General features: G+C 37.6%; 2 protein-coding genes across 2 annotated transcripts in view; one reads left to right on the top strand and one right to left on the bottom strand.

The window, feature by feature from the left end:
• Positions 1 to 24,252, bottom strand: part of LOC149136609 (uncharacterized) — a 112,630-nt gene that overhangs the window by 86,237 nt on the left and 2,141 nt on the right. The gene's annotated exons all lie outside the window — the stretch shown is intronic.
• LOC149136610 (uncharacterized) lies at positions 8,502 to 10,743 on the top strand. Its single transcript, XM_089348330.1, has one exon. The coding sequence runs from the start codon at positions 9,341 to 9,343 to the stop codon at positions 10,202 to 10,204; it is 864 nt and encodes a 287-aa protein (XP_089204456.1). The 5' UTR covers positions 8,502 to 9,340; the 3' UTR covers positions 10,205 to 10,743.

Raw genomic sequence — 24,252 nt, forward strand, 5'->3', positions numbered from 1 at the left:
TGCACCAAACTCCAGCCTGATTTAGCATGGTTTCTATGGCTGGATGCCCTTCCTAATGCTAGTAAAATCCACATTCCTATCACTTTTCACTCCTAGACTTTACAACCAAGATTTATAGTTTCCCTAGTAAAGGATTCTTTCATCATTCATCTACTCTCCACTATTAGCTTTTGACCACTAATAGTTGCTCTGAATTTAAAACATCTCAACTACTTATTTGTTCTTTACTTGCAATTCCTCAACCAAGATGGTTCTGTAAGAATACTCCTGATGATAAAGCCATCACATCTGCTACACAATTTGTTTCCAATTCTGCACTGCTCTCCCCTCATTGGTCCCGTCTGTCTTACAACCACATGTAAACAGTTGCCAAGTGTGACAACTTTAATAGTCACTCCAACCAAACAAGGTGATCAACCTTACCAGTGTTCTTTTCATTATTCTTAAGCATTGTTTTCTCATGCAAATTCCGCTTCTCGTGAAACCTTTCAATGTTGCTTTCTTTATTGAAATTTATTTCAGTCTGGCCTGGCTTGTAATTATTGACAACAAGTGTTCCAGTTGATTTGATCAACAGAACAGTCTGCTCATGAAATTAATGTGCAAGTGGCTGAGCACTCCACAGACATGTGTACCCTTAATGTAGTTCTCAGGGAGATTCAGCTTGACACATCAAATGTGACAAGGCTGGTTCTTTTGAATTACAAGTACAACTCATTTTTGTCAGCTAAGTAGACTGGAGTAACATGAAATAAAGTATCTTGTTCAAGACCACAACATACCACTGGGAATCAAACTTATGATATTACTGTCATGAGCTAAATATCATAACCACTAAGCCATGCACCGTCACTATTTCAGCCTATGGAAATATACAATAGTGTAGGCTTTTCTCAAAAGGATGCGACTTCCCTGACTGTGCCAACTACCATTTTACCACCTCTACTTCCAGTATGTCAAAGAGAAGAAAACTGTTGCATCTTTTATATCATGAGTTTCTTTTCTTTCTTAGTTTCCATAAAACTAGATGTGTCAGAAATTAGCTTCACCCTGTCAACACAGCAATGGTCTTTGAATTCAACAATCACTGAAAATAATGTTGTCGTACTTGGTATCAGTGAAACTTTGGACCATGTGGGTATGGACCATGTAAGGCATGAAAAACTCTTAGAAAACTTGCTCAGCTATTAGCCTTAATCTGTCTCACACTGAGGATTAGAAGCTTATGTGAAACCACTTCACTAGTGTGCATTTGTAGATTTCTCTTTAACTTAATGCTATCAATTATGGTGTACCTGAGTATATTCTCTCTTTACTCTTACTTGTTTCAGCCATTTGACTGTGGCCATGCTGGGGCACTGCGTTTAGTCGAGCAAATCGGCCCCAGGACTTATTCTTTGTAAGCCTAGTACTTATTCTATCAGTCTATTTTGCCAAACCGCTAAGTTACGGGGACGTAAACACACTAGCATCGGTTGTCAAGCGATGTTGGGGGGACAAACACACACATATATATACATATATACGACGGGCTTCTTTCAGTTTCCGTCTACCAAATTCACTCACAAGGCTTTGGTCAGCCCAGGGCTATAGTAGAAGACACTTGCCCAAGGTGCCACGCAGTGGGACTGAACCCGGAACCATGTGGTTAGTAAGCAAGCTACTTACCACACAGCCACTCCTGTGCCTATTTATCGAATTTATGTTTATGATATTCAAAACTCTGTAAGTTAGTGACTTCCTCGTTGTTATTTCTAATTATACAAACTCATTTGAAGATGATACCACCATTTTATTCATGTTAACCTTCAATATATAGGTATCACCTAAATGCAATAGAAGCTAGACACCACATGCTAATCATACGGTCCCTTCTTGCAAACATAAGTGAATAGTAACATGATAATCTAATCTCCAAAAGTAAAAACAGTCTTGCCACACACATACGCACACATTCTTCCTACACATTCTTCCTACACATTACTATTCAACTCACTAAAATTCTAATCCTTACAAATCTCTGATTACCTTTCAAGCTAACTTCAATTATATAACATTGCCAAAACTCAGCTATTGCTCCTTTTACATCCCAAACAATCTAGACTAACGCACACCAACATGAGAACAACTCTACCTGAAACATGACCTACTCTATACATCCAGCTGCCTCAACCTCATGGCAATTACTTCCACCAACTCATCACACATGCACATCAACTAAGAAAATAACAAGCCAAACAAGTACACAACCCACAAACCACCTTTGTAATGAAATAAAAAAATACTGAAAGCCTAGACATGCAAAGGGTAATGCTTGTTGCTACTGTCCATGTCACTGCGAAATAATACCACCTCCAACTAGCCAAACACCTAGGGTTGCCAATTTAGTATATTTTATGCTAGATCTAGCATTTTTTTCAGCATTTGGTAGAAAATTTTTGAATCAAGCATTTAACAAGGAAAATAGCAGGTTTAAAATTTTATTTAGCATTAACAACAGGGTCCAAAACAGTACCCAAAGGTTAGCTGTTATCTGCTATGTTCGTATGTACTTATATAATAGAGAGAGGGAGTTCACTAGAGTTCGCTACAGAATGAAAGCATGGAAATTCGTCCTCACAATGCTTTATCCTGTAGTGATGAGTTTTTTATCATGATAGGTTGATTTATTTACTTTCAGTTTGACTGTTTTAAAATAGGCCTGTGTTTTTTTCATGCTTGTTTTGGATTATATGTCTTGTGTAGAAGTACAGGGGTGGCAGGGTTTCCCCCTTTATATTTCTACTAATTTCTTTTTCAAGTATTGTAGTTATATTTGTAGTTTTACCTATAGATATTGTAAGATTTGAAGTGAAATATGATTTCCCAGGTTTATATCAGAACACAGTTTTAGGATTTCTGCAGAATTTACTTTTCCATTAATAAGTTGGCCACCCTGCATCCTGAATCAGTATTCTTCACCTCAAGAATTTGTAAGCAGCAAACATAAGAATTGTTAACGGCAAATGAAAGAATTGTTAGCAGCAAACTGATAAGTTGTGTTTTCAATTTTATATTTTTATTAATCATTCAATTTATTTTCTTGCTTCCCACTATATTATAATGAGCAAAGAAAAGACAAAGTTGTACCAGCAAAAATTCCGAAAGGAATGGCTTAAGACGCCAATGTTTACTAGGTGGTTGTGTGAAGTACCTAGTGACCAATCTAAAGCACATTGCAGATATTGTAAATGTAATATGTTGGCAAAATATTCTCTTTTAGTAAGCCACTGTAAAACAAAGAAACATAAAGTATCAACACCACAGCAAATGATTCCTCTTACCAATTTTATTAAAACCAAAAATGATAAAATGTCTATGCAATGTTTATTTGTTGCTACTCATCATTTAATAGCTGTGATCACTTAATAGAGTAATGCAAGAATTATATGTCTGATAGTGATATTATGTCCAAAGTGAAGTTGCATCATACAAAATGTGCAAATATTGTGAGAAATGTTCTAGCTCCATATTTTGATGGAGATTTGATTTCTGATATAGGAGATAGAAAATTTAGCCTGTTAATAGATGAATCCAATGATATATCAATAAACAAGTTGTTAGGAATTGTTATCATATATTACAGTGACACTCACAAAAAAGTGGTACATACATATCTCAGTATGATATCTTCAGAAACATGTATGTGATGTAGATGGCATTGTAGATGCCTTAAAAATTAAATTAGTGAAAAAGAAATATAAAAAGTTTACTGGCTATAGGAACCGACAATGCTAGAGTAATGATAGGAGTCAACAATGATGTTTTCCAGAAATTAAAAGAAGTTCCATCATTACTTCTATTTAGATGTGTATGTCATTCTTTACAGTTGGCACACTTTTACTGAATGCCTGCCCATAAATTTAGATATTTTAGTATCCAAAACCTATAAATAGTTCTCTCATTCTTCAACAAGACTAGTGCCTACAAATAACTTTACCTTACTATCAATGATAAAGAGCCTTTGAAGATTGTGAATTCTTGTACAACTAGGGGGCTGTTAATAGAACCAGCTGTAAATAGAATTTTAAGCCAATGGTTTGAATTGCAAACTCACTTCCAAACTACAACTACAAAAGAAAAATGCTTTACAGCACAAGCATTACATGAAATGTTTTGTAATTCAAGGAATGAACTTTACTTCTTATTTTTGCATCTAATTTCAAAACATGTTCAGGAAGTGAATAAACTGTTTGAATCAAACACTGTCAACAAAACAAAATTACTTGAAAATCTTTCAAATTTGATCAAATCTGTTGCTAATATGATAGTGTTGCCAACATGTAGAATTGATCCTCTTGATCCGGATGCTTCTATTGAAAATTTTCTGGATCCTAAACCAAATTTAGGCTACAGGTAGAGAAAGGTAGCAGAAATGATTATCAAGAAGACTATAACAGCCACTGAAGAAAATAATATTTGCAAAAGAGCACAACAATTTTTACTCTGCCTTTATAAAGAGCTCAGGCACCGCTTGCCAGAAAATATTAATATACTGATATATTAATATATTAATATTTTGCAGCATTTCAAAGAGCCAATTTTACCTGTCTTAGAAGCAATGCATTTGAATGAAGAAAAAATTGCTTCAATTGAAGTTCAGTTTACTAGCATTCGTTTAGTTAAATGGACAAATATGTCCAATACTGAAGCATTCTGGTGGGAAGTCTGGGAATATAAAGATGCTACTGGAGGAAATCCTTTTTAGAGATGTTGCAAATTTTGCCATTAATCTACTGACATTGCCAAACTCAAATGCAGAAGTTGAACGGTTGTTCAGTAGAATGGGTGTAATCAAATCAAAATTGAAAAACAAAATGCATCTTCCTATGCTTAGATCAATAATGTCTATAAAATATGGCCTGCAAAGATATGGCAGATGTTGCAAAAATTTCGATATTCTAAAACACATAATTAATAAGGGATGTATAAGTCAAGACCTAGGCACTGCAGCTGAAAGTGATCAAATCAGTGAAATTCAAGAAATTATTTCTCAATGCAGAATATAATTAAGGAAAGTAAATAAAAATGTAAATAAAAATTAAGCTTTTTGATATTAGTCTTAAGCATTTTTTTTTTCCTTATTTAGCATTTTTTAGCATTTTTTTTTGGTATTTTTTCTACTGAAATTTACTCTTTTACTTGTTTCAGTCATTTGACTGCAGCCATGCTGGAGCACTGCGTTTAGTCGAGCAAATCAACCCCAGGACTTATTCTTTGTAAGTCTAGTAGTTATTCTATCGGTCTCTTTTGCCGAACCGCTAAGTTACGGGGACATAAACACACCAGCATCGGTTATCAAGCGATGTTGGGGGAACAAACACAGACACACATATATATATACATATATACGACAGGCTTCTTTCAGTTTCCGTCTATCAAATCCACTCACAAGGCTTTGGTCAGCCTGAGGCTATAGTAGAAGACATTTGCTCAAGGTGCCACACAGTGGGACTGAACCCGGAACCATGTGGTTGGTAAGCAAGCTACTTACCACATAGCCACTCCTGCGCCTAGCATAAAATTGTGATTTTAAGTTGGTAACACTGCCAAACACACATACAATAACTCAGAGCATGACTAAACCTATTTCTCCCACTCAACATGAACAAAAACAAGGAACACAAGCATAGAGAAATAGTTGCAATATCAATAGTTTCACAAAACACAAACATTGAGCTTTGGTTGCATACCCCCAACAAGAAATGCAGAGGAACAGCAACTATTACAGTCTAATTGAGTACACCTTGCCTACTTGCTGTATTCACTGACAAAATCTATGGACACACAGAACTAGACTGGACAGTGGAGTGAGTGCAAAACGTCCAGATTGTCAGACTGCCCTCCATATAGATGATGACTATACTGCATATTGAAATATGCAGTATAGCCCTCATCTAGATGAAGACATGGCAAACTTGAGGACATGGATCTGCAAGTCATGCCTCATTGTTTAAATGACTCTTTCAATAACATGAGACTGCTTGATCTGAGTTGACTTGGGGCTACTCAACAACACAAACAACAAAACATTATCATCATAATATCAACAATAGCAACAGTAATACAAAAATATCAAGAACGTCAATAAAATTGCAGCAATTGCATCAACAGTAGCAATATCAGCATCGTCTGTAGCAACTGGGTTAACAAAGGAACTTGTACATAGTTATTCAACCTGCTAGAAATAGCAACTAAATTTCCTTTAAATCCCATTATTCTGCCTAACAAGGATACATTGGATTATGCAACCCTACTTATACTATATTTGAAGAAAGAGGTCATAACTGGAACATCTTTGATCATAAACCTGCATGATAAAGGCCAGCCTGGAGCTAAACAACAACAATTACAACCAACACCATATGCCCCAGGCTATACCAATCTATAACTACCAGCATGTCACACACACGTTAGTGTCTATTTCGCTACTCAATGAATTCCATGTTTCCTCTAGATGTACTAGTATGTGTACGTGAATGTATATATGTGTGTGTGGCTTAGTTGTTAGGGTATTTGGCTCACAATCGTAAGATCATGAGTTCAATTCCCAGTGGTGTGTTGTGACCTTGAGCAAGATGCTTTATTTCATGTTGTTCAGTCCATTCAGATGGCAAAAATGAGTTGTATCTGTAGTTCAATGAGCCAGCCTTGTTATATTTGATATGTCATGTTGAATCTCCTTGAGAACTATGTGAAAGTTGCATGTGTTAGTGGAGTGCTCAGCTACATGCACATCAATTTAACTTGCAGGCTGTTGTTCTATTGATCAAATCAACTGGAACACTCATTGTTGTCACTGATAGAATACCCAGCCCAAGACTGGATTTAAACCAGGGTGGGGCCTGGGGCACTTCAGGTTCAGTGGGCCCATTATACACAAGAATTAAAATCTCAGAAAATAACAAAAGTTAAATCTCAAGCTCTGTATATTTCATGTAATTGAATTTGATGAGTTAGCAGAGAAAGTTTAAATAAATGAGTGAAAATGTCGCTTTATAGATACATTTCTCAAAATTCAAATTTCGTTTTCCACACAACCACTTATGGTGTTTGACTTTTCCTTCATTGTGAAAAGTACAATGGAGGAGGGAAGGGAGGAGTAAGAGTTTTTAAACTTTTAATGTGAGTTACAAATGTTTCAGAATGCAGAATAAGATAAAATGACGAAAAAAAAAAAATCCTTCTTTTTTTTGTTCTTGCTGTTCCAAAGGCATGATGTGTGTGTGTGTGTGTGTGTGTGTGTGTGTGAGAGAGAGAGTGGGGAGGTAGAGACAAAAACAGGAAATTCAAATAGCTATTTCTGAAAGTCTGTTTCTCCAGTATCCAGTAGGGGAAGGTGGGGCACAATGAGTAATATTTACTGTATTTTTGATTTTGAAGTATATCTATTTTTTTACAAATGTTCCTACATTGCCAAAACTATAGCAGCACAGCAAAGATCTCCTCTAAATGCAGTAAAACCTATAATATATTCAGAACGCTTTTAGAAAATTATCACAGTTCTCTTTCAACATATAAAAGACAAATTTAGGCAGGGCAATATGGGTAAGATAAGACAAGCTAAATATGCTCTTCCATTTCTCAAGAATTAAATTTGAAAAAGAATCATACACATAAACAAACATCCTTAGACATCAGAAATGCAACAAAATTTAAAATATCTTGGTCAAATGAAAGACGATTATAGAAAAATAGCACATAATATGAAATTAATGAAACTCATACTAAACCTAAAAACTCAACATAAAATATTCTTTATAGCTTCTTCACAATAGCATCTTTGCCAGAAATTATCCAGATATTTTGTTAGCCACCTCAATTACAATCAAGTCAAATTTGAGGAAAAATTTCTTGAAAATAGTACCTGTCATTTCTATTTCAAACAAAAGATGAAAAATGGTTGAGAAGAGAAAGGAAAACAACCAAAGGGTTAGGAGTCAAGTGGAAATGCAATTCTATACTTCAACAACTATGTAAACTATACTGGCCAAATTTTACTCCCAAAGATGATGCAATAATACAAAATGCTATTGATCAAGCCAAGGTCAAGCTCAGCTATGCATTGAAAGAAAGAATTTGGCCTAGAGACAATAATTTTACTATCAATCTTTTTATCTGTATAAACATTTATACTTTCACAAACACATACACTCATAGATACATACATACAGTTTCAGGAGTGTTCTGTTGCTTCCCTTTTCTCTGTCCTAAAAGCAGCTGCAATTCCCCTGGGAATCTCTGAGCGAGATGTAAATAGAGATTTAATATAGGTTATTTCTCCTTTTCTGAGATCAGCGTGTGTATTATGTAAGGCTAGAGATGGGAGTGATGACCTCCCCTTACAAATACTAATCAAACATAGAAGGTGTGTCATTAGCCAGCTGGAAGAGATGTCTTCCTGGGGCTATAAACGTCAGTAACAGTCCTGTATAGGAAGCCATACTTGGTTGGTAATTGTATGTTACGATTCCATATTGCTACTGTTTATATCTTGCTCAGAGATTTAATATAACTTATTTCTCCTTTTTTGAGATCAGCGACAGTTTGTCGCTGGAAAAAGCATATAGTATTTTGCAAGTGGAATGAGTTTTCATCACTAGCTAGTGATTGTCACTCATGGGTGTTGGTAGTGATTTCTTCGACGTGAGTTTGAATTGTTACACACTGATATTGTATGTTTGTTGTAGGTCTCCCCCGCACGGGTGAACCAAGTTTCGTTGGATTGTTTAAATTGTTGAATTTCAGTTACTGTTTTATTGGCATCTGTATATTCCAGGTCTATGGGAGAAGTGGAGAAAGGAAGAGAGATGGAGAATAGACAAAGTTACACAGCAGCAATGACCCAAGGAATAAATGCCAACACCCTGGAAGTACAGGAAATAGAAACTGACACAAGAAAGTGGAAAGAAGAAAGCAAAATGGTAAAAATAGTGGGAGCCAGTCTAAAGCTGACACCTCCAGAATAACTGAGGAAGAGCATAGCAAAGAGGATGGTAGTATACAGAATGCTATCTATGTCCATGAGCAAGATAGAGTTTGCCCCAACAAAAGAAATAGAGGAGTGTCTCAAAAAGTTTTAAAATTGACCACATTCTATACATGTGGAAGAAAGTATGGCTCAGTGGAAGTATGGTCTAGCAATGAAGAAGATGCCATAAACCACTCCACAGACCCGTTACGGACAACGAAATGGATACTACTTCTGACGTACTATGGCAAACGTATTGCCAGAGTGAGAGTTGGGAGAGGGCCTCCCAAAATTGAGGAAGAATGGCTGGTGGTAGCCATAACACATGATATGAAAGAGAGGGTGAAAATCCTCAAGATAATGTGGACCCAGAAGGTCAATTGTTGGGGCTATGGCCTCGAAAAGACCATGCAGTTATCTTTGGAAGACTTGCATAGTATAATGGAGGAAATGATACTCCTGGAAGACACCAGAGTTCAAATAACAGTAGAAGGAAGACCACCAACATGCTTCCTATGTGGCAAAAAAGTGCACATGAAAGCAAGATGTCCCGAGAAGGAAAACGAAGAGGAGAAAAGTGAAGTAAACAATACTGAAGAGGTAGTACCAATAACAGAGACAGATAGAGTGGAGGAATCCTTCACAGAAGTAAACAGGAGGAAGAGAAAGGAATGGGTGAGCTCTCCCCCAGACAGTCAAAAAAGGCTAAAAGAGATTGTGATGGAAGAAAAGAGAAATAAGTGTGAAGCACCAACAGAAGTAGTAGTGAAAGAAGGCACACAGAAAAAAACAACATTACAACAGGTAGAAAGAGGAAACGTTTATAATATTGGTTATGATGTTTCTGCACGCCCAGACAGATCAGGACGGGAGCCAAAGCAAGCAGAAGTGAAAAGGAAGAGATATAAGTGGCATTTGGCTATGTATACCAAAAGTACAGAAATAGAGAAAAAGATTGTAAAATATAAATCGGTAATAAGAGTAAAGCTGCTGCCAGGAAAATGCCTGGAAAACTCTAAAGGAATAGTCATAGATAGAGAGAGATTTGAGAAATTGCGAGAGATGTTTGGAAGTTATATGGACCCGCTGGGGGTTGAAGTCGAGTTTGATGAGCTCCCACTGGTCGTGGAATTAGAAGATTCGAAACCCTTTATAAACATTAAAAAGCAAGTGAGTAAAATTTGTGTTTCATAGAAAAAAAAGAAGAAAATAGACTGTTAAAAAGTTTAAAGGAAAAAGAAAAAGAACAATCCAAACAAAGAATGTTTAATTGTAAAAAAAGAAATCACGGTTTCATCTCGGAGCGGGACTGAGACAACAGTCACATATTCATTGTAATTTAATTCATTTTCTATTCATTCTTTCATGTGTTTTTTGTTCCCGCATGTCTGTGTATGTCCCCTCTGTGTTTAGGCCTTGTGCTTGTAATAAAGAAACAAGCAAGTGATTAACACTCACTGAGGATCGGTAACCACCCAGAACTTGAGTTCTTTCAATGAATAACTGAGCTTGACCTTGGCTTGATCAATAGTAGTTAAAGGCACATACACACATGCGCACATACATTTCTACTTCTAAACTTATTTCAGTGAGGATTTGAAAACTGCTCTTATTTTGTGAAGCAAGTAAGTAAAGAAAAGGCTAGAGATGGGAGTGATGACCTCCCCTCACAAATACTAATTGGACACACAGCTGGAAGAGATGTCTTCCTGGGGCTATAAACATCTGTAGCAGTCCTGTATGGGATGCCACACTTGGTTGGCAATTATATATATATATAATAATAATATTAGGGATAAAATCCAAAATTACAGGTAGAAACTCAGTTAAAATCAATTTATTAAAAATTAAAATTAAATTAAGTTTCACAGTATAAAATATATATAAATATATAGTTTTAGGGAAACTATATGTGACAGTGGATTTTCACCGATGAGTTCATGAACCTTGGTTCTTTTCCCTAAAACTATATATATATATATATATGTGTGTGTGTGTGTATGTATACGTCATCATCATCATCATCGTTTAATGTCCGCTTTCTATGCTAGCATGGGTTGGACGATTTGACTGAGGACTGGTGAAACTGGATGGCAACACCAGGCTCCAATCTAATTTGGCAGAGTTTCTACAGCTGGATGCCCTTCCTAACGCCAACCACTCAGAGAGTGTAGTGGGTGCTTTTACGTGTCACCCGCACGAAAATGGCCACGCTCGAAATGGTGTCTTTTATGTGCCACCCGCACAAGCCAGTCCAGGGGCACTGGCAACGATCTCGCTCGAAAATCCTACAGGAGCCAGTCAGGCGGTACTGGCAACGGCCACGCTCAAAATGGTACATCTTATGTGCCACCCGCACAAGAGCTAGTCCAGGGGCCCTGGCAACGATCTCACTTGGCTTGCCGGGTCTTCTCACGCACAGCACATTTCCAAAGGTCTCGGTCAGTAGTCATCGCCTCGGTGAGGCCCAATGTACGAAGGTCTTGCCTCACCACCTCAGCCCAGGTCTTCCTGGGCCTACCTCTTCCATGGGTTCCCTCAACTGTTAGGGTGTGGCACTTTTTCACGCAGCTATCCTCATCCATTCTCACCACATGTCCATACCAGCGCAACCGTCTCTCTTGCACACCACAACTGATGCTTCTAATGTTCAGCTTTTCTCTCAAGATACTTACACTCTGACGGGTATTCACATTGACATTACACATCCAACGGAGCATACTGGCTTCATTCCTTGCGAGCTTACGTATGTCCTCAGCAGTTACAGCCCATGTTTCACTGCCATGTAGCATGGTTGTTCGTACGCATGCGTCATACAGTCTGCCTTTTACTCTGAGTGAGAGTCCCTTTGTCGCCAGCAGGGGTAAGAGCTCTCTAAACTTTGCCCAGGCTATTCTTATTCTAGCAGCTACACTTTCAGCGCACCCACCCCCACTACTAACTTGGTCGCCCAGATAGCAGAAGCTATCGACTACCTCTAGTTTTTCACCCTGGAATGAGATAGAAGTTGTTTCCTGTTTGTTTAGTCTTTATTGCACCTGAACATCTGCCACAAACAAAAACTAACTTGCTAGTTAACCTGCCTTTGATGTTGCTGCACCTCTTATGTGTCCATAGCTTGCACCGGGTACATCTTATAGAGTTACTACCTACTCCTTTTCTACATACTGAGCAGGGCCATCTACCTGAAGGGGTTTGTGTTTTACATATAATAATAATAATATTAGGGATAAGAATTCAAATTTACAGGTAAAAACTCAATTAAATTCAATTTATCAAAAATTAAAATTAAATTAAGTTTCACAGTATATAATATATAAATATATAATTTAGAGAAAAGAACCAAAGTTCATGAACACATCCATGAAAATCCAGTCACATACAGAAAAATTTAATAAGCAAATACACTAAAAAGAACTATTCTTTTTAGTGTATTTACTTATTAATTTTTTTCTATATGTGACTGTGGATTTTCATGGATGTGTTCATGAACTTTGGTTCTTTTCTCTAAATTATATATATATATATATATGTATGTATGTATGTATATATTATATATTATATATCATCATCATCATCATCGTTTAACGTCCGCTTTCCATGCTAGCATGGGTTGGACGATTTGACTGAGGACTGGTGAAACCGGATGGCTACACCAGGCTCCAATCTAATTTGGCAGAGTTTCTACAGCTGGATGCCCTTCCTAACGCCAACCACTCAGAGAGTGTAGTGGGTGCTTTTACGTGTCACCCGCACGAAAACGGCCACGCTCGAAATGGTGTCTTTTATGTGCCACCCGCACAAGAACCAGTCCAGGGGCACTGGCAACGATCTCGCTCGAAAACCCTACAAGGCCAGTCAGGCGGTACTGGCAATGGTCACGCTCAGGATGGTACATCTTATGTGCCACCCGCACAAGAGCTAGTCCAGGGGCCCTGGCAACGATCTCACTTGGCTTGCCGGGTCTTCTCACGCACAGCACATTTCCAAAGGTCTCGGTCAGTAGTCATCGCCTCGGTGAGGCCCAATGTTCGGAGGTCTTGCCTCACCACCTCAGCCCAGGTCTTCCTGGGCCTACCTCTTCCACGGGTTCCCTCAACTGTTAGGGAGTGGCACTTTTTCACGCAGCTATCCTCATTTATTCTTACCACATGTCCAAACCAGCGCAATCGTCTCTCTTGCACACCACTACTGATGCTTCTTATGTTCAGCTTTTCTCTCAAGATACTTACACTCTGACGGGTATGCACATTTACATTACACATCTAGCGGAGCATACTGGCTTCATTCCTTGCGAGCTTACGCATGTCCTCAGCAGTCACAGCCCATGTTTCACTGCCATGTAGCATGGCTGTTCGTACACATGCGTCATACAGTCTGCCTTTTACTCTGAGTGACAGTCCCTTTGTCGCCTGCAGAGGTAAGAGCTCTCTAAACTTGGCCCAGGCTATTCTTATTCTAGCAGTTACACTTTCAGCACACCCACCCCCACTACTAACTTGGTCACCCAGATAGCGGAAGCTATCGACTACCTCTAGTTTTTCTCCCTGGAATGATATAGAAGTTATTTCCTGTTTGTTTACAGTGTTTATTGCACCTGAACATCTGCCGAGCACATAAATGTGGAACAAGGTGGAAAAAAGAGTACTTAAATACCAGAGGTAGAGTAATGATATGCTTTATTTATATTTCTGCTGCTTTTAAATAAAGTATAAACACACACACACACCCATACCACTGAATACAGTTCTATTACTCCCACCTACGTTCCTCTCACTACCCCTTTTATCTCACACACTAACCCAATTAACCCACTATACTTTTGTACTTGCACACATACATACACCACAAAACCACTTACACAAGCCCCTACCCTTATGTTCATTTCGAAGCATGAATACACTCCTATGCGTGCATACACACACACTAACACTCACACACATACATTTCTGTTCCTTTCTTCCCTCCTAAACTCTCCCTATAGAATTGCATTCCCACTTAACCCTTAACCCTTTGGTTGCTTTCTTTTTCTCTTCTCAACCATTTTTCATCTTTTGAATTTTTTACTTTTCCTCAGTTGAAGAATTAGTATCTGAAACATTGAGACTCTGGTTGGTCCCTCGTGTGTTGTCTTTTTGCCTTCACTATATATAAAATGTATTATCATCATGCTTGCATGAATTGGATAGCGTGACAGGAACTGGCTAGCCCAGGAGCTTCACCAGGTTCCATAGTCTGTTTTAGCTTGGTTTCTACAGCTTAATGTCCTTCCTAATGCCAACCACTCCACACAGAGTGCTGGGTGCTTTTTACATGGCACCAGCACCCACACCAATGCTTTTTACATATCACCTTGTCTTTAGGGTCTCAATTCTTTTGTGGTGGGCAAGTCTTCTTGAGTACAGCAATGTGCCACATATCTCGGTCCTTTGTCATCTCCTTTGTAACATTCAATATTTTGAAATCAGCTTTCAATATTTCATCCCATGTCTTCCTGGGTCTCCCTCTTCCACAACTTCCCTCCACTTTAGGTGATTAGCACTTCTTTATGTAACTGTCCTCATCCATCCACATCACATGATCAAACTAGCATAGTCTCCTCTCTTGCACACTGCATCTAATTCTTCTTTATGCTTAACTTCTCTCTCTCAATACACTAATACTCTGTTGCACACACACACATCATCATCATCACTGTCTTCACTGCCCATGCTGGCATGGTTTGGATGGTTTGACCACAGCTGGCAAGCTGGCGAGTCAGGTTTAGCATGGTTTCTACAGCTGAATGCCCTTCCTAATGCTAACCACTATACAGAGTGTGCTAGGTGCTTTTATGTGGTACTACATGGGTGTTTTTATGTGATGCCACATGGGTGCTTTAATGTGACACTACCATGACTACAACAAGGCACCAGGCAACTTGGTCCTTTGACATCTTGCCTGCAAGGTTCAGTGTCCTGAGATCATTCTTCAGTACTTCATCCCTATCTTCCTGGGTCTCCCACTTCCATGTCTTCCATCTACTTTGAGAGATTAGCACTTCTTTATGGAGCAGTCAGCATCCATCTGCATCACATGACCAAACCAGTGCAGTCTTCTCTCTTGCACACAGCAACTAATTCCTCATGCCTAACTCCTTTCTCAAAACACTAGCACTCAATGTACACTTATATTACACATCCAGCGGAGCATACTGGCCTCATTACTTTCTAACCTTCGCATGTCCTCAGCATTCAGAGTCCATGTCTCACTACCATGTAGAATTGCTGTCTGTATACATGCATCATACAGTCTTCCTTTTACTTGGAGAGAGAAACCTTTCGTGGCCAACAGAGGTAGCAACTCTTTGAATTTCCTCCATCCTATTCTTATTCTAGCTATCACACTCTCCATGCATTCTCCCCCACTAATTTGGTCCCCTAGGTAGCAGAAATTAGCTACTACCTCTAATGAGTCACCAAGGCATTTGAGAGAATCAATTTCCTGAGTCTCTAAAATTTTTATGGATCCTGTGCATCTTCCACATATGAAAACTATCTTTTCTGATAACTTTCCTATTAATCCATTTCACCTCTGGGTATACCATATTGGAGTTCCTGCCTACACCTTTCCTAAAAATCAAACAGGGCCACCTACCTGAGTAAGGTAGGGTTCTGTCAGTTTTCTTGCTTGCTGGGACTTTAGTCTTTGTTAAGTTATATATATATACACATACACACGCGCGCGCGCATACACACACATATATATGTAAAAAATTTGAAATGTATGTATGTATAATACAGATCTAAATAGTTTGATTCAGACTCCTTCATACTCTAAGTTTCAAGCATATGGCTAGTCTTCAGCCATTGGGGTCTGATCTCAATGGCCAAAGATCAGCCATATGCTTGAAATTCAGAGTGCCAAGGAGTCTGAATCAAACTGTTTTGATCTATATATGTAACTCACAATAAATGCGTTGAGTGCCCTTCTTTCATTTGTCTATTCACTCATATATAACTATGGAACTTGGAACTTAACAGATGACCAGTTATAGCACTTACTCAGTATACCTATTTGTTTAGATCACCAGTGAACTAAACCCCTCATATTCTTTATTCTATATATGTATGTATATATATATATATATATATATATATATATATTCACATTATTCCAGTCCAGTCTGGAATAATGGGTAACTCTGTGATGAACTGGCATCCTGTTCAATGAAGATGTGGGCCTGCCTGCCTAGCCAGAGGGGTGGCATCATTTGAAGGCTACAACAATACAAAGAAGCACACTGTGACCAGTGGTGTATAATGACATCTGATATTTTGGGCTTTTTACTCTTTCCTCTTTCTGACAACGTGCCATTGCTTGAAACATCACCCCCACCTCTATTTTGATCTTATTTTCTTTCAGCGTCAATCTAATATAGGTACTGTGTATGTCTTTTGACTTTTGTTGTTTTTCCTAGACAGACAGACAGATAACATTTCCAGATGATATTGTAGTTATTCTCAACAGTTAGACTGTACAATGAAGTTTTCTATCTATAATCCAAATGCAATGCTATTAGCAGATTTGAACACATGAACTCTTAGTCCTATTATAGGGTCAGGGTTAAAAAGAAGCTAGATGGATAATGCATACAAACATGTACATAGTGAAATATGTCCTAAAGTTTCAGAAATTGGTAATGTACACCTTTACATACATACACACACATCCATCCACACACATACAAACTATCACAACATACTATGTAACACCACAGGATCTGGTGGAAGAGTTTCAATGAGGTCACTGGTAGAAAGAACTGCCAAATCTCCTTAGAATTACCCCCTCATGTCTTTAAAAAAAATGTAAAGGCACATTGGATAATAATTCTGTTACATTGTTTGAATGAAAAACAATATAGTCATAGCAGGAATGCCTTTGATTAGAGGTGCTCAATCATGCTGACCTGGGCTAAATAACAATAAAAATAGCCATACCATAGCACACACTTATATATAAACATAGATATATGACTATCACATTGAAGAGAGTTCCCAGTTAGCTCACCACAGAATGGTAAGTTGGCAGTTGGTATTCCTCTTTATAGATTACAAGCCCAACCTAATGGAGAATGCACTTCACGAACACTCCTGATTAATTGACCATGCCTAAGAATTTCACTATGAGGAATTTTGTTCTTCCAAGTGATTCCAAGACAGTAAATGTGAATGGCTTCCAGTGTTCTGATTTGCTTCTACATTTTGAAATACATAATTGAGTTAAAATACAAACAGTTTGGTCACTAGTGTTTTTTGTAAAAAAAAAAGGCTAAGGTTCTGGTTTGAGAAGGCACATCCACACAAAAAAAGGCATCTGGTTTGATTCTGTTATTACATTTCTCGATCAATGCTGTGTTGCTAGAAATGATTTTTCCAAGATACACAAAGTGGTCCAAGATTTGACTTTTAGAAATACTGTTGAAAGATGGATGGTTATACAAATAGGTGGTTGTAGTCTAAGACTCTTGTGAGTGCTCAACAAGTGTCTGACTCTGATAAGCTGAATTTTGAGATTCTTTATGGACTGTCTGATTGATGAAATACACCAGTATCATCAACTGCATATTATAGTTGATAGATGACTATGAATGAAGTTTTAGAGTATGCAGAAAACGAATAGAGGCTGAAATGATTTTCTTCTAGGCAACATCTTACATGTTCTCCAACATTCACATTCAAGTATTTTGAGAAGAGTATTGCAGTAATGAAGTAAATGTTAAAAAGCTTAGCACTTGTCAAAAATGATGGGGTTTATTTGCATATGGAATAAATTATGCAAACATAATGTATGTTGGCACACATTGACAATGACATTGGCTTATTATATAAAAATGTAGCTAGAAATATCACCCATCACTGCTACAACCTTTTGACCACCTGGCTTCCATTAAATCATCATGTTAGATCCTCATCACAATACATAATGCTCTTCAGTTTCAGGTTTGGATTAATCGGTATTAAAATAAACATGTGCTTAGGGCATCAAGGGAAGTGGGTGGAGCTTTACAGAAATCTTTTATTGCTACTTTTACCATGAACCACATGGTGCAAATGGTGCAGCTGAAGCAGGGTCAAAAAATAAGGTTCCTGACAATAAGTGTAAAAATACTATAAATATTATTTGAAACAGTTTGATTCAGCCCCATGCTGCTTAATGTTTCATAGGCTTCTTACAAGCTCTTTCAGGCTCAGTTAACCAAATGGAAAGACACAGGGAGTCCAAGATGGCTACCAGAAACTGGGCTGCTATTGGTCAAGGTAGATCACATGATATTGTTAGAAGTGAGCTCAACATATCAGCAACACCAGATGCATTAGAAAAGAAAATTACTTGGACCAAAATGGCTGGGCAAGAAGCCAGTAGTGCCTTGGTGTCTGGCTGATCTTTGGAGAGACTTGCAGGCCAACAAAAACATGGTTGGCAAAGATGTGTGTATACCAAATGTATGAGAGTGGAGGGTGTGTGTGTAAAATGGTGTGTGGATGAGAGCTGATGACATCAGCTCATTGGTATGTATGTGTCTGTTAGCTATGGTGTATGTATGCTTGCAGGTGCATATCAGTCATGTATGAGTACTCATGCACAATGAATACGTGGGTCTATGCATCAACTGTGTGTGTATCAGTTGTTTGAGCATGTGTGTGTGTGTGTGCACATGCTCATTTGTGTACATGCATGTTTATGAATATGTATGCATTAGTGCTTGTTGTATATGAATGTGTGCATGTACATTTTAAGGATGCATGTATGGGTGTATGTGCATATCAATGATTGTAAGGAGCCTACAAAAGTTTAAGTTGTATAGGGCTGAATCAAACTGTTTTAAATATAACATATGTAACTTATACTAAATGTGTTGAGTGACTCTTTCTTTCCTTTGTCCACTCACTTGTACAAATGCTCCAGACCCTGTTGAGCTCCATCCACAAATGCCTGCTAAACAGTTTGCAATGGTGAGACAACTGCTGCTATACTCATTGAAAAATATCCAGATATCACCAAGGAAAATTTATTTGATGTGGCTCATGGAGAAGACTGAAAGTGTCATCAAGAATCCATCCACTGTTACACCTCATGGATAAGTTTTAAATTCCCAAAGTACCCTCCCTAGATAAAGGACCTTGAGAGTTTCAAAGCTGACTTATGGAACATTATAAAGAAGGTACACTTTCAGCACCATCCTAACCCCTTCTCCAAATCTTTATATGACTACATGGCAAAAATTAACCAATTGCCTAATGTACTTATCCTTGTAGGCAAAACAAAGAACATTTATAAAACAAGTATCCCAACAGATACAAGACTCCTCACACATGATCGCCAAGACATACAAGAAAACTAGCACCTCTACATACAATGACATAAATTCATAAGTGAAGGAGTTAGCCATCCTTCTTAATAGAGCAGATCATGTAGACTGCGTTGCTATGCCACTCCCACCCCATATTACACTTAAGTGTCATAAATCTAATTTTCTCTCCAATCCCAAATGCAGGCTCATCAACTCCTCAAAAAGTGTCAGTAAGTGTATTCTGGATACCATGAACTCTGATGTTAGAAGGGTCATAGGATTGACACAATGAGATTCCAGTGCAGTTGTGATTGACTGGTTCCACAGTATTGAGAATAATTCAGCACGCAGATTCACAGCTTGACATCATGGACTTCTATCAAAACCTCTTTTCCTGAAGTCCTTGGATTTCACTAGGCAATTCACTAGTATAAGTGATTTTGGTGTCAGAATCATCATGAACACCAGAAAGTCAATCTTGGTTTGTGACAATTCCTTCTGGGTGAAGAAAGAAGGCAATCCACTGTTTGACGTTTCTATGGGGAGCGACAACAGTGCTGAGATTGCTGATCTCATCAAGTTATTTATATTGGACACCCTCAAGAAATGCATACACCCTCACAGCTTGGCTCTTTACATGAATGAGAGCCTGGCAATCTCATGCCATATGAATGACCATGCCATGGACAAATTTAGGCAGGACCTGATAAAAGTATTTCAAGAATTCAGCCTGTCCAGACAATTACTGTCCTTACAGGAAGCTCAATGATGAAACTGTATACATCCAGAGAAACCTGAATCATTTTCTTTCCACCATTGTTATTAGAAACCTAGTTCCGTGTGTTAGCAGAATACGTAAACTTTCAGTTGATAGGAGAGCTTCAACAACCCTCTCCTACTGCAATGATGCATTGGCAAGAAGTGTATTTTTTGAGAAGTTGGCATACATGGCAGATGCCACATGTTTGTCCACCCAAACATTTAAAGAGGAGAAGAAAGAGAAAGATAATCTGCCCCTCCCATTTAACCTAGAAGTTTCCATTAATGTAGCTAGGAGCTTTTTGTCATTGATTAAGAAGCACTTCCCTATGGGTCACAAGTATTATAAGCTTTTCAACCTGCATAACATCAAGGTGAGCTGTTCTTACTTAAGTAACATTGCCTCTAACATTGCACACTACAACAGATGTAAATATTCATCTGCACAACCTCCAACACCAACCTGTAACTATCAAAACTCTGCCAGCTGTCCTCTAGGAGGATCCTGCCTCCCAAGGGCTGTAGTCTACAGAGCCACCTTCTCAACATCCACTGGCATCACAAGGCACTACACAGATATGACAGCTAACAACTTCAAGGGAAGGTACATGTAGCATATGCACCTGCTTAGATGCAGGGATAGAGAAAATTCCACCTCTTGGTCTTGTTTCTTCTGGAGACTTTGCAACCTCAGGAATGACCCAAAACATCAACTGGACCATCATTGATAAGACCCTGGATGGAAACTAATTTCCATCATCAGAAGTGGACACAAATAACACTTTGAGCATTTCAGAATCAAAACATGATGATAATGGAATTACTAAGGTGTCACATGAAGGTTCATGTAGCACATGTCTTACTACTTATCTCACTTGCCTGTAGTCTCTTGGTACCTCTACTGCAAATGTCGATTCAAGTTACTTTACAAGACATTCTGGGGTTGAAATAATTGTTGACAATGAAAGTTTAGTGGACCATGGTGATGGTGGTGAAATGATTCAGCCTACAAATGAATATAGCAAAAGGTCCAGGGTTGTAACTTGAATTCTCTGCTGGTGATGGAGCTCATTGAATTGCTTGTGAATCTACTGACTGTTAACATCAAAATAGACTATTTGACGAGTCTTACCAGTAGTGGCAAACCAGTCTGATATTGTTCATAAAAATTTTCCTTTAGACAAAAGCCAATGGTGAGAAATACAAAAAAGAGTGCTTATTGTATTCAGTATCAACAGGGTTAGCTTACTGTTTTTCTTGTAAACTATCTGCTCTCACATTTTAAAGAGAAGGGTTCAGTGAGTAGTGAAACGCTATTGTAATTGGTTGTGGTGAATAAAGACATTCTATACTTAAATAATTTACTGATGGATAAAGTGTAGGGTTGGGGCAATAGTTAGGAAATAAATTTAGGAAGTGTGCCATTGCTAGTAACATGTCTTGTGGTATCTCATAGCTGTTCGCTGAATGTGGCTTGTCTTTTTGAAGAATAGAAGAAACATTTAGATTATTGCAGAAGTAGGATTTGGATTATTGCTGCTCTAGATCATAAGCTAGATTGATTCATTTTTGCACGTCATATTTCATAATGTGGAAATTCTGGTAGAGGATGTCCTTTTTACCTGTCCAAAACTACCTGTGAGGAATTCATTCAATTAATAGCTCAAAAGTCTATGGGCTCATTGTTGACAAAGTGAAATTTGGTTATTTTGTCAGTTAATTTAACACCAGGCCACATGTCAATCAGTTAATTACTGTACTTAAGTTTTTAATGGAGAACCGAATGAACCTGTTTGGAAATGAAAAGGTGTACTGGTGAGAAAATGGCAAATCAAATGTTATAGTACTTATGTGAAATTTGTAAGGTAAACTTTTCAAAATGTAGCAGTCATTCTTACAACAATGCTATTAAGAAGTCTGGATATTATAAGAAGATGCAGCAAAAATTTTAGAAACAAAATAATTTTGTCATATATGTGCCCTGTGCAGCCCATTCAATAAATATAGTTGGTCAAAGTACTGTTGATAGCTATCAAGAAGCTGGTAATTTCTTTTCTACAGTGCAATTTCTTTGCAGCCTCACCCAGACAGTGAAAAATTATTAAAGGTTGCATTGAAAATGAAAATGTCTTAAAATTCTCTCTCTGATACCAGATGGATGGTATTTGATAGAAAAAGCAAATGTTTTGAGATGTTTACTTTCAATTTTGGAAGTGTTAGAATGTATAACTGAGGACAAGTAACAAAGAAAAGTACTCAGAGAAGCAAATAATACTATAATTAAGATTGCAAGAAGTAGAATTTGATTTTATATTGAATTTTCTTTGGTCAAGATTTTGCTAAATTTCCAGAGAGTGAACTAGGTTCTACAAAATAAAAACATATGCAGATTTATACGGATTATTAATTGAAAGAGAGTGCACTTCATGTGCTGAATTGGAAAAAAAACACAACAAAAATGAAGCAGAATAGAAATGCTAGCAGATGTTGATTACAAGGCTCCTCAATCTCACAACAACATCAGAAAGAAGGCACTCAATGATGGAAATGAATCAGAAATTCCAGAAGTATATTTGGATGTCAAGAAATATATTTTGAATCGTCTCTTTTCACAACAATTGTTGGACTAAATTGAAACTGAAATAAGAAATATACAAAGACATAGCAGAGCTTCATTCACACGGGCAACAAAAAATGTGAAAGCAAGATTCAGTCATGCTGAACTTTATAAAAGTAATATTGTCTTCCATAAAGTAATTATATAAGACATTATTGTGTCTTCCCAAATATAGACATTGGCTTTCGTTTATTTCAAACCCTGAGGGTTACTAAATTGCTCAGTTGATCGTTCATTTCTTCAGTCGTATTAAAATCCCCAGCAGAATAACTCCGCAACAAGACAGGCTGGATACCTTATCTCTCCTAAATATAGAAAGCAGATATGTTATGTAAAATTAGTTTTGAGGATCAGATCAAAGACTTAGAAATTAAAAAAGCAGGAGAAAACTTTTCAAATATAAAGTTGCAGTATAAATAAACACTTTCTATCAATTTTATTTCCTTTCGAAAAGTAAAATTATATTTTATGGGTTATTATTTACATATTCTCTGCGCGCTCGTACACACACACACACACTCACGCAAGCACGCGTGTACACACACGTAAGCACGCACGCACGCACGCACACACACACACACACACACGCACTGAATTCTTGTAAGTTCTTAAGGTCTCTCTAAGTCCTAATCCCATCCTGTTCAGTTTGGCTGATTTTTTTCAAAATCCATTGAATTGGTTACTTCCTTTGAAAAAGGACCAAACTCCACATTTCCTCATTCCACTTCCCTATTAAATTTGTGGCCATCAACATCAGAAACAACTCAGTCGAACATAACATTTACGCTCATGCGTGCACACGGCAGCTCTTTTATTGTAATAACCTATTTTAGCATACACAATAAATTACAATACCTATGTTATGTGTACATAGTGTCGAAAGAATCTTTATGTAGCTCCAATTGTCACACTGTTTATGTTTATACCGTAAAATGCAGTCTTAAATGCGTTAATCGGAGCTAGTTTCTCGTCTATCTAATCGGTCTCCCATATCTTTTTACTCCACGCACAATAAAATATAAAATGCTCGAAATTAATTATCTGTATCGAGTTTTTCCTAATTAAATATTAATGTTGCCGCTAGACCAACATGTGTGTTGTGTGTGATGAAAAAATATATATACCGTGTATATATATATATATATATATATATATATATATATATATATATATATATACACACACACATATATATATATATATATATATATATATATATAATGTGCAATTCAACACCATTCTTACGTTATGAACTATAAAGCTTGCGAACGTATTGGGATGACTGCTGTTATTGATATTGCCTGTATCCATTTATTCCTACTACTATGTACCATTGTAGCTGCTGCTGCAGTTATTATTATGGTGCTAGCAACAACAGCCTAACATATGCTCAAGGCCACAGGTTTGATTGGAGAGGGAACTGTCAATTAAAACAACCTCAGTGCTTGCCTAACACTTTATTTTATTTACTTTGGAAGGATGAAAGGGGAAAATAACCTCGTTGGGATTTGAATAGAGCGAGTGTAAAGGGAG

Source organism: Octopus bimaculoides, chromosome 3, assembly GCF_046866305.1.
Source record: "Octopus bimaculoides isolate indiv1 chromosome 3, ASM4686630v1, whole genome shotgun sequence".
Taxonomy (NCBI): Eukaryota; Metazoa; Mollusca; class Cephalopoda; order Octopoda; family Octopodidae; genus Octopus; species Octopus bimaculoides.